General features: G+C 37.4%; 1 protein-coding gene across 1 annotated transcript; it reads left to right on the top strand.

The window, feature by feature from the left end:
- The first annotated feature begins 379 nt into the window (after positions 1-379).
- LOC125136686 (olfactory receptor 11H6-like) lies at positions 380-8,565 on the top strand. Its single transcript, XM_047797498.1, has 2 exons — positions 380-398; positions 7,628-8,565. The coding sequence occupies exons 1-2, from the start codon at positions 380-382 to the stop codon at positions 8,563-8,565; spliced, it is 957 nt and encodes a 318-aa protein (XP_047653454.1).
- Positions 8,566-12,365: the final 3,800 nt, after the last annotated feature.

The raw sequence follows: 12,365 nt of genomic DNA, 5'->3' as shown, positions 1-12,365 counted from the left end.
ACATAGACTTGCTGAATGGATACAAAAACAAGACCCATATATACGCTGTCTTCAAGAGACCCACTTCACTTCTAGGGACACATACTAATTGCAAGTGAGAGGATGGAAGAAAATATTCCATGAAAACGGGGATCAAAAGAAAGCTGGAGTAACAATACTCATATCAGACAAAACAGATCTTAAAATGAATATTTTAAGGGACAAGGAAGGTCACTATAAAATTATCAAAGCATCAATCCAAGAAGATATAACAATTGTAAATACCTACGCACCCAACATAGGTTCACCACAATATATAAGGCAACTGCTAACAATCTTAAAAGGACAAATCAACAATAACACAATAATAGTGGGGGACTTTAACACTCCACTTACAGCAATGGACAGATCATCAACACAAAAAATCAGCAAGGAAACACAGGCCCTGAATGAAGCATTAGACCAGATGGACTTAATAGATATTTAAAGGACACTCCATCCAAAAGCAGCAGAATACACATTCTTCTCATGTACACATGGAACATTCTCTAAGATGGATCACATCCTGGGCTACAAATCCAACCTCAGTAACTTTAAGAAAATGGAAATCATATCAAGCATCTTTTCCGACCACAACTCTCTACTACTGGAAATCAACAACAAGAAAAAAACTGCAAAACATATAAACACATGGAGACTAAACAACATGCTACTAAGCAACCAATGGATCACTGAAGAAATCAAAGAGGAAATTTAAAAATACCTAGAAGCAAATGACAACAAAGAAATGACATTCCAAAACCTTTGGGATGCAGCAAAAGCCGTTCTAAGAGGAAAATATATAGCAATATAAGCCTACCTCAGAAAACAAGAAAAAGCTCAAAAAAAAAGCTAACTTTACACCTAAAGCAGCTCAAGAGAGAAGAACAGACAAGACATAAAGTTAGTAGAAAGAAAGAAATCATAAAGATCAGAGCAGAAATCAATGAAATAGAAACAAAGGAAACCATAGAAAAGATCAATGAAACGAAAACCTGGTTCTTTGAAAAGATCAAAAAAATTGATAAACACTTAGCCAGACTTCTCAAGAAAAAAAGAGACAGGACTCAAATCAGTAAAATTAGAAATGAAAAAGGAGAAGTAACAACAGACATCAGAGAAATACAAAGGAGCATAAGAGACTACTATATGCAACTATATGCCAATAAAACAGAAAACCTAGAAGAAATGGACAAATTTTTAGAAAGGTACAATCTTCCAAGACTAAACCAAGATGAAATAGAAAAGATGAATGGACCAGTCGCAAGATCTGAAGTTGAAGCTCTGATTACAAAACTTCCAACAAACAAAAGTCCAGGACCAGATGGCTTCACAGGTGAATTATATCACACATTTAGAGAAGAGCTAACACCTCTCCTTCTGAAACTATTCCAGAAAACTGCAGAGTAAGGGACACTCCCAAACTCATTCTATGAGGCCACCATCACCCTGGTACCAAAACCAGACAAAGATTCCACAAAAAAAGAAAAGTACCCTTCAATTTCACTGATGAACATAGGTGGAAAAATCCTCAACAAAATACTAGTAAATAGCATCCAAAAGTACATTAAAAGGATTGTACATCATGATCAAGTGGGATTTATCCCAGGGATACAAGGATTCATTCTTCAATATCCACAAATAAATCAATAGGATACATTAACAAACTGAAGAATAAAAACCATATGATCCTCTCAATAAATGCAGAGAAAGCCTTTGACAAAATCCAACACCCATTTCTGATAAAAACCCTTCAGAAAGTGGGCACAAACGGAACTTACCTCAACATAATAAAGGCCATATATGACAAACCTACAGCTAACATCATTCTCAATGGTGAAAAGCTGAAAGATCCCAATCAGGAATATGACAAGGATGGCTGCTCTCACCACTACTATTCAACATAGTTTTGGAAGTCCTAATGATTGCAATGAGAGAAGTAAAATAAATAAAAGGAATCCAAATCAGAAAGGAAGAAGTATAACTATCACTATTTGCAGATGACATGACACTATTCCTAGAGAATCCTAAAGATTCTACCAGAAAACTGGTAGAGCTCATCAATGAATTTGGCAGTCACAGGATACAAAATTAATACACATAAATCTACTGCATATCTATAACAATGAAATATCAGAAAGAGAAATTAGGGAAGCAATCCCATTTACCTTCACATCAAAAAGAATAAAATACTTAGGAATACACCTACCTAAAGAGACAAAAGACCTGTACTCTGAAAACTATAAGACGCTGATGAAAGAAATCAAAGAGGACACAAACAGATGGAAAAATATACCATGCTCTTGGATTGGAAGAGTCAATATTAGCAATATGACTATACTACCCAAGCAATCTTCAGATTCAATGCAATCCCTATCAAAGTACCAAGGACATTTTTCACAGAACTCGAACAAAATATTTTAAAGTTTGTTTAGAAGCATAAAAGATCCAGAATAGCCAAAGATATCCTGAAAAAGAAAAATGGAGCTGGAGGAATGAAGCTCCCTGGCTTCAGACTATACTATAAAGCTACAGTCATGAAAGCCATTTGGCAATGGCACAAAGATGCACCTATAGATCACTGGAACAGGATAGAAAGCCCAGAATTAAACCCATGCACCTACAGTCAACTAATCTATGACAAAGGAGGCAAGAATATACAATAGAGAAAAGACAGCCTGTTCAATAAGTGGTGCTGGGAATACTGGACAGCCACATGTAAAAGAATGAAATTAGAACACTCCCTAATACCATACACAAAAATAAACTCAAAGTGGATTAAAGACACAGATATAAGACCAGATATTATAAAACTCTTAGAGGAAAACATAGGCCAAACAATCTCTGACATAAACAATAGCAATATCCTCTCAGATCTACCTCTTATAGTAATGACAATAAAAGCAAAAATAAACAAATGAGACATAATTAAACTTGAAAGTTTCTACACAGCAAAGGAAACCATAAACAAAACAAAAAGACATCACAAAGAATGGGAGAAGATATTTGCAAATGAATCAACAGACAAAGGATTAATCTGCAAAATTTATAAACACCTCCTACAACTCAATACCAAAATAACAAACAAGCCTATCAAAAAATGGACAGAAGATCTAAACAGATAGTTCTCCAAAGAAGACATGTGAATGGCCAAAAAACACATGAAAAAATGTTCTACATCACTCATTATTAGAGAAATGCAAATCAAAACCACTATAGGTACCACCTCATACGTGCCAGAATGGCCATCATCAAAAAGTCTACACACAATAAGTGCTGGAGAGGGTGTGGAGAAAAAGGAACCCTATTATACTGTTGGTGGGAATGTAAATTGGTACAACCACTGTGGAAAACAGGATGGAGATGCCTCAGAAAACTAAAAATAGAATTACCATTTGATCCAGCAATCCCACTCCTAGACATCTATCTAGAGAAAACCATGACTCAAAAAGACACATGTATTCCAGTGTTCACTGCAGCACTATATACAATAGCCAAGACATGGAAAAAACCTAAATGTGCATCAATGGAAGAGTGGATAAAGAAGACGTGGTACATATACGCAATGGAATATTACTCAGCCATTAAAAGGAAAGAAATACTGGCATTTTTAGCAACATGGATGGACCTAGAAATTATCATGCCAAGCGAAGTCAGTCAGAGAGTGAAACACCAACATCAAATGCTATCACTTACATGTATAATCAAAAAAAAGGACACAATGAACTTCTTTGGAGAACAGATACTGACTCACAGACTTTGAAAAACTTATGGTTTCCAAATAAGACAGTTTATGGAGTCAGGTGATGCACTGAGGGTTTCGGATGGAAATGCCTGAAAATTTGTTTGTGATGATTGTTGTACACCGATAAATGTAACAAAATTCATTAGTAATTTAAAAAAAAAAGCCTTAGAAATGTTTTTTAAATTCTTTGCAAGAACTAACCTGTGTTTATAAACTTTGGCTTCATTGAACCCTTTGCTCTGACATTTTCAGTCCAAATCTCAGTATCATCTCTACTTTGGGAAAACATAGCTGCATTACGCTAAAAACATATACAGATGCTATGGGTTTTATTTAATATCTTCATCCAAAGTTCAAGGATAAATTATTTATCACCTTATAATGCAGGCTTCATCATCCTTCCATTTCCCCTAGAGGTTGGACCAATTTAGACCTCACTTAAAGAAATGCTTTCTGACATTTGGCCAAAATAGTCTCACTGTTACGCCTAGATGAAGCCACTGGGAGGAGTAATGCAGGAAGGTCAGGCACAATCTTGGCACATTTATTAAAATCCTCTATATAAGGAACAGGAGCACATGGGTAAAGTGTGACTGCACGCAGAGTACTCTAGATCACCTCCTCTACAAGATGAGCTGTCCAGGGCAGAACAGCCACAGCTCAAAAGGTGTTTGCCATATCCTCTCCTTTAGCAGAAGATATAAGTGGTTCTTCCCAAACCAGGAAAGACTACAGAACTCTTTATAGCCTCATGTAACCACCATTTCAAGCTGTTTAGAAGCCATCTAAGTAACTTGGATGCCAGTGGTACTGTTTGGCTTTGCTGCACATTTCCTCCCACTGAAGTAAGAAAATAAGGAGACTGAGGCTGACCTCATACTCCAGGAGAGAGAAACCTAAATATTGGAATCTGCCCTTTATCAGATTCTATAATTCTCACATGAAAACTTCAGGTAAAGTGAAATCTAAAATTTTTGGTAGTTTCTCTTTCACCATCCCCTAACCCTGCATTGTATTATTTCCACATGAAAATATAAATTAGAATAGCTTTCACATAATGGACACTGGTCAGATTCTCAACTAATATTGCCTCTAATGTTAGAACTAGTCTGATTAAATGTTAGGTTATATGTATTTTGCTTATAAAAGTGTAAATACATAGATTTAAATAAAATAACAATATTTTACTTAATGGAGATGGTAGCTAAATGACAAAACCACAAGGGTGGAATGACAATTTATATCTTATTACTTATTCAAGTCACATACACCAGATTTCCTCACCCTGAATATGATGAAAAAGAAACTTCTACATTTCTACATTTCCTCTTCAAAGAATAGAACATTCTATTAAAGTAATTGACAAGCCATATTTTCTTTAGGAAGGGGAAATCAAAAACAGTTCACTAACCTTTTTAAGAGAAAAAGAACTGTAAAAGACATTCAATGAAAATATTTTAAAATGTGGAAAATTAGATACAGAAACACATGGAGAGAGCAAAAACCAGTGTGTGTATACTCACACACAAACACATACACACAAACACTCTTACACTATGATTGTAACTTAGCAAGAATAAGAAAGCACTGAGCACCCAGCAGGGTGGATGAAGGCAACATAAAGACAGACAAGGTGATTCACACAGAGAAGGAGCTTCAAGGGTGGTCTTGAGTAGGCTCCTCTCACAGATATCCTCCTGTTTACTTGCATGGAGGCTGTCACCCCACACACAAATTGTTGCCTTGCTTTTGTTTTTAACAAACTGGAGATTCCAGTCTTCGTTGTCTTAGACTTTTTTCCTGCCCACAAGCAAATGTTTTCCTAATTGGTTATCATTAGGCCTTGCTCACTGATTCAGACAATAAATATTTTAATGAGCACCACTAATATACCCTGAATATTGTCCTAGATTCTGGGACTACATCTGGGAGCAAACTACTGACCTCTTACATTCAGGTGTCTGAGGCAGAAAATATACCCTAAGGGGATATAATACAATGCCAGGTAGTAATATGTGCTTTGTAGAAAACAAAAGCAGAACTGGGACATAGAGCAGCAAAGATGGGCTAAATTGAGAAATGCCTCTCTGAGTATTTGGTTTTTACCAGAAATCACAATAAGAGATTAAAGCACATGAGTATTGGCAAGGAGGAATGAGGCACATTCTGGGCCTTGAAAATGACCACACTGGCATAGTCAAGTTTCAGCATGGCTGGAGCAGAGTCAGTAGACAGGTGAGTGGTAGGATATGAGGACATGGAGAAAGGCCTCACTGGCCAAATAGACCGTGCTTAGGAATTTAGAGTTGTGTTTAAGAGTAGGTAGTTGACATGATCAGAGTTTTTAAAGACTACATTTTGAACACAAGGCCTCAAGGATTTGTTGATGGTTTGGATGAAGAACATTCAGAGGGGCAGTAAGGATGTGGTCAAAGTTTATGGCCTGAGCAACTGAGTAATTGGAGGTACCACTGAGTGACATGGCAGAGAAGTAGGGACCAGACCGTTTCAGGTGAGAAGAACCAAGAGTTTAGTCATGGGCTCCTTGTGTTTTAGTGACTTTCCAGAGTAAATGGAGATGTTGAGTAAGAAGCTGACTAGGTAAATCTAGATTGAAGAAAATCACAGTTAAGGAGACAAAATCTGGCTTCATCTCACATGGATGGTTTTTATGTGAAGGGGCTAGGTGACAGGTCACTTGCAGAGAGAGCATCATTGGAGAAGGAAAAATATGAAGGACCAGTACTCAGAAAAAAACATTTACAGGCCAAGGCAACCATAAGGAACTCTAACATAGGAGCCTCAGATAATATACAGAGAGTAATAAGAAAGAATACTGCATGCACAGATCTTCCATTAATGTAATTTAAATCTCAAAGTGTTTTCAATGATATATACCACTGGAGTTATTTCTGCTCTATGTGGCAAAAATATAGAGAGAATACTATATTAAGGTAGTTTCTCAGCATATGATAAATTTCACCTAAGGACTGGAACCTCTCTCCTCAATTCAGGGTAATTTTCAGTTAAAAGAGAATCACGTTAGTTTGTAGTTCTTCAAAGTGACAATGCATGAACCTCACTCCTTTTCAACAAGAACATTTTGACTGCAAAGATGACCAAGTTAAAAATAAAGAGTTGTTTGTAGAATTGTGCATACGTCGCTAAACATTGAGAAAAATTAACAATGCTAGTTGTGGAATTTTTTCATGGGGATCTTTAAAAATAAGAGGGAACACGAACTTCACAATTGGCCTTGCTATAAGCAATCACTGATAAATGTTGTTTTCCTTGTTTCTTTTCCAACATTCCCAATACTATACAAACAGAAACCCCACCTGAAACTTGCCTGTGAGAGCACTAAAGATTACAGTAGTAAACAAACTCTTGCTTTATGGCTATACATTCTTGCAATGTTATCTTCTATTGACACAGAGCATGATTATATAATTGTTTAAACCTCCCTGTGTCCTTATATAGGGTTGGCCCAGCGGGATGTTTCTGAACTCGGCTGAAAGCCTCTGAATGGCAAGGAGCATCTCCCATGGTTTATGTAGTGCTGAGAACATGGCACAAAGGCAGGTATTTAGTAGACCGTGATAGGCATGGTGATCATGATGATACGGCTGTAATTAGCATCCACACCTCCAAGTTCCTTATTTCTCAAGTGAAACCCTGGGGCAAAGAATGCTGGAAATCTTCAAAACATCTAAAACTATACTGTGAACTGAACTGTAAAGAAGTTCAGAAAACATCTGAATGAGAAAACTTCTATAGAATCATTTGTAACATGTAATGTCTTGTTACTGTAGTTGTAGGAGAAGGGAAAAACAATGAAAAACCCAGGAGGGACTAATCACTCTGACCCTGTGAGTGAATTCATTCTTCTTGGCTTCACCTGTACCTGGGCAATGCAGATTTTCCTCTTCTCACTCTTCTCTGTGATGTACGTGTTGACACTAATTGGAAACCTGTGCATTACCTGCACAGTGTGGTGGGACCAGCACCTCCACACCCCCATGTACATCCTGCTGGCCAATTTTTCCTTCCTGGAGATGTGGTATGTCACCTCCACTGTCCCCAGTATGCTAGCAAACTTTCTCTCCGAGACCAAGACCATCTCCTTCTCTGGTTGCTTCCTCCAGTTCTACTTCTTCTTCTCCATGGGCACCACTGAGACATTCTTCTTATCTGCCATGGCATTTGATAGGTATCTTGCTATCTGCAGGCCCCTACACTACCCCACTGTCATGACAGTTCAACGCTGCATCAGAATGGGAGCCTGCTGCTGGGTGTGTGGCTTCTCCTGTTTCCTTTTCCCAGTTTATCTCATCTCCCAGCTTCCTTTTTGTGGCCCTAATACTATTGATCACTTTTTATGTGACCCGGGACCCCTCATGAAGTTGTCTTGTGTGCCAGCCCCTGCCACTGAGATCGTCTGTGCCATCTTTAACTCAGTCCTAATTTTCTCCACGTTCCTGTTCATTACCAGCTCCTACACCCTGGTAATCAGGGCTGTGCTTAGGGTCCCCTCAGCAGAAGGCAGGCGTAAGGCTTTCTCCACCTGTGGCTCCCATTTGGCTGTGGTGTCCCTGTTCTATGGCTCAATCATGGTGATGTATGTGAGTCCCACAGCAGGCAATCCAGCAGGGATTCAGAAAATTGTGACTTTATTTTACTCTGTGATGACTCCACTTTTCAATCCCCTGATCTACAGCCTCCGAAATAAGGAGATGAAGGAAGCCCTGAGAAAACTGTGTAGGAGCATGCTATTTGGTCAAAGACAGCTTCTCAAGTACTAGAATCCATATATAGGTAGGACATAGAGTAGTAAAAAATTATATATTAGTGGTTCAGTAAATTTGAGCGACATGTATGTTTGCTAAAATCCCTGCATTTCAATGACTTAAATAGCAAGTAAGATCTAACCAGAATTATCACAAATCATTTGTACTAGGCTTTACTGTTTGTATTAATTAATATTTAATATTTGTATGAATGTGCCTGTGTGTACTGCATGGAAATAGGAAAATAAAAACACTCTCAGTTCCTATCTGTTTTGCAAGTTTAACTAAATTTGTCTCTGACCATGAGTTCCACAGTGATTAGCGGTCTAGAGTCTATACCACTGTCTGCACACACACACACACACACACACACACTCACATGCACACACCATACAAGCAGGCTCATGTGTGCTTCTATCCTCTCTCCTACTGCACCCGCTGTCTTATTTTGGTCACATCAGTCTGGGTGTGCGCCTCATCCATTTCACCATTTTATATGAAATCAAACCATTCCAGCTTTGCGTGGGTTAATAAGCCTAACTCAGGGATGGGTTTAGGGAGAGTCAGAGGAAGGACCATGCTCAACACTTAGCTTCCCATATTTTACCCTGGTGCTGCCTCATTCTCCTCTTTTCTCATCCTCTCCCCACCACCCACAAGAGGGACCAGAACATCTTTCCCTTCCTTATTCACAAGAATCTTGTCCATATTTAGGTCCTTTGGGGGTTGAGAGTCTTCGTCAAATAAGCATGCCAAAAATTGCTTCTTAGCAGGCCAATTTTTGAACATGATCCTGTGAAAATAGTTTTCTCCAACTGGTTACTGTTTGGGTTGTTTTAGCGTCACATAACTTGATCTACTCCTTTATCTTACTACCACCCAGAAGAACGCAATCAAAAGAATAAATGCACTCAAACAGAACAGGAGTGAGACCTGGAAACAAGATCACCTGGAATAAACTTAATAAAACAAAAATAATTCATACCTTAAGTGCCTTATGATTTCTTAAAGTGCTTTTCTCCCTGGGAGTATTAGGATGAAAATAAACCATGCAGAGAGGTTAATGTGTGAGAGAGTCAGAGAAAAGAAATAAGATAGTTTGGCTAATGTCATAAATGAGGTATATTACTCTCCAGTTAATTTTTTTCAAAGTGGCCTGGACTCAGTCATCAAATTGCATCTTAGTAAATAAACCTTACTCTCAGAGGGCATATTCTCATCTACCAGTGAAATTGAACCCTGTTCCCTAGGAACACAAGAGACCAGATTCTTTAGTCTAACTTCATTTTAGTTATGCAAGGGAGATAATATGTCAGGTGCTAAGTGAGGTGATAGGATGACCAGTTTAAAGCTTGAATGCAAGGTCAAAACTAGTCTATGAAGCCTTTTGCGCTTTGTGATCAAAAAATCACAAAGCAGCAGCCTCTCAGCTGCAGGTCTTGATCAGAAGTGCTTTTATGCAACCCTTCCTCAGGGAGGACCCACACACACGTCACAATGCACATTTCTGTTTCCAGGGCACAGGTTGGCTATCATCACTACCTCCTCTGGACAGGCTCCCTTATGCCAGGAACCCCTGCAGAGCCTTACACAATATCCCTTGGCAGGAGAGGGAAGAAGGGAACCACATGCAGCATTCCCCACCTTCTCTCATTAAAACTAAAGAGAGTTGTATAGATGTATGACTGGGTCACTTTGCTGTATATCAGAAATTGACAGAACAATGTAAACCAAGTGTAACAAAAAAATTTTTAAAGTACTAAATAAAAGGGAAATACAAGCCCTCGACCCTATAATGCTCCCTAAAGAGGGAGAAGATAGAGATTAAAACATAGCATACCAATATTCATCAATTATCTCTTGTATTGAAACTCACAAAGTTGCTCTCATGACAGTCCTTATTTTGCTGCCTATTTTTCTCAATGAGTTACTAGCAGATATTTGATGCAAATTTTCAGAAAAATAATTTCAAAAGATGATGAAAATCAATAAGAAACTTTAAAATGGTGGCATCATGCAAAGTAAATATACAAAAGATAATAATTAGGAAGAAAATACAATGGAAAGAAAATGTCATTCATGATGACAAAAAAAGTAGAATGCCTCTAAATAAATTCACCCCAAATCAGTGAAGTATGTAAAAAGGAAACTGCAAATATTGACCTTTAAATCAGAAAAAAAAATCAATAAATGGAGGTGTCTACCATATTTCTGAGTATAACAAGCAAATGTGGTAAATCTGTCATTTCAAGTGAAATAAATTTAGAAATTTAACAAAAATTAAATGTTAATGACATAAAAATCATACATATCCAATGTTCAGTAATTGAAGAATGATTATGTGAATTACCATACATTCAAGTTATAAAATTTCATACAAATGTCTTATAGATATTCAAAATCATGTTTTGAACAATAACAGATGAGTAGAAAATGTTAACAATATAATGCCGAGTTTATTATTTTTTTCCAAAATAGTAAAGACTAAAGACAACTTACAGAATAGGAGTAAATAGTCTCAAACGATGCAACTGACAAGGGCTTAATCTCTCAAATATACAAACAGCAAATACAACTCAACAGCAAAAAGCCAACAACCCAATGGAAAAATGGGCAAAAGACCTGAATAGACATTTCTCCAAAGAAGATATACAGATAGTCAATGAGCAAATGAAAAAATGCTCAACACAACTGATTATTGGAGAAATGAAAAGCAAAACTACTATGAGGTACTATCTCACAACAGTCAGAATGGCCATCATTAAAAGTCCGCAGTAACAAATGCTGGAGAGGGTGTGGAGAAAAGGGAACCCTTCTACACTGTTGGTGGGAATGTAAATGGGTTCAACCACAACGGAACACAGGATGGAGGTACCTTAGAAAACTATATATAGAACTACCATATGACACAGCAATCCCACTCTTGGGCATATATCTGGAAAAAAATTTCCTTGAAAAAGACACATTTACCCGCATGTTCATTGCAGCTTTGTTCACAATAGCCAAGACATGGAAACAACCCAATGTCCATCAACAGATGATTGGATTAAGAGCATGTGGTGTATATATACACAATGGAATACTAAGCAGTGATGAAAAAGAACAAAATAACGCCATTTGCAGGGACATGGACGAAAGTACAGACTCTCATACTAGTGAAGTAAGTCAGAAAGAGAAAGACAAATACCATATGATATAACATATCTCGAATCTAATATATGGCACAAATGAACTTTTCCAAAGAAAAGAAAACTATGGACACAGAGAAAAGACTTGTGGTTGCCAAGGGGGAGGGGGAGGGAGTGGGATAGATTGGGAATTTGGAGTTAATAGATGCAAACTACTGCCTTTGGAATGGATAAGCAATGAGATCATGCTGTATAGCACTAGTCACTTATGATGGAGCATGATAATGTGACAAAAAAAAGTATACATGTATGTGTAACTGGGTCACCTTGCTGTACAGTAGAAAATTGACAGAACACTGTAAATCAGCTATAATGGAAAAAATAAGAATCATTACATTACTTAAAATAAAAAGTAAAGACTTACAAAATTGTTTCTAAACTTATTTGAAATTAAAAAAATATATATATGGCACAAAGCTAACCTCAAAAAATTTAGGAGCATAGAAATTATTTCAGGTCTCTTCTCTGGCCACAATGCCATGAAACTAGAAATCAACCACAGGAAAAGAAGTGAGAAAAAACCTAACTACATGGAGACTAAATAACATGCTACTAAAAACCAATGGGTCAATGAGGAAATCAAGAAGGAAATCAAAAAATACCTCGAGGAGAGAGAGGACAAGATGG

The sequence above is a fragment of the Phacochoerus africanus genome, chromosome 9 (genome assembly GCF_016906955.1).
Source record: "Phacochoerus africanus isolate WHEZ1 chromosome 9, ROS_Pafr_v1, whole genome shotgun sequence".
Taxonomy (NCBI): Eukaryota; Metazoa; Chordata; class Mammalia; order Artiodactyla; family Suidae; genus Phacochoerus; species Phacochoerus africanus.
This window is presented reverse-complemented; position numbering and strand designations above follow the sequence as displayed.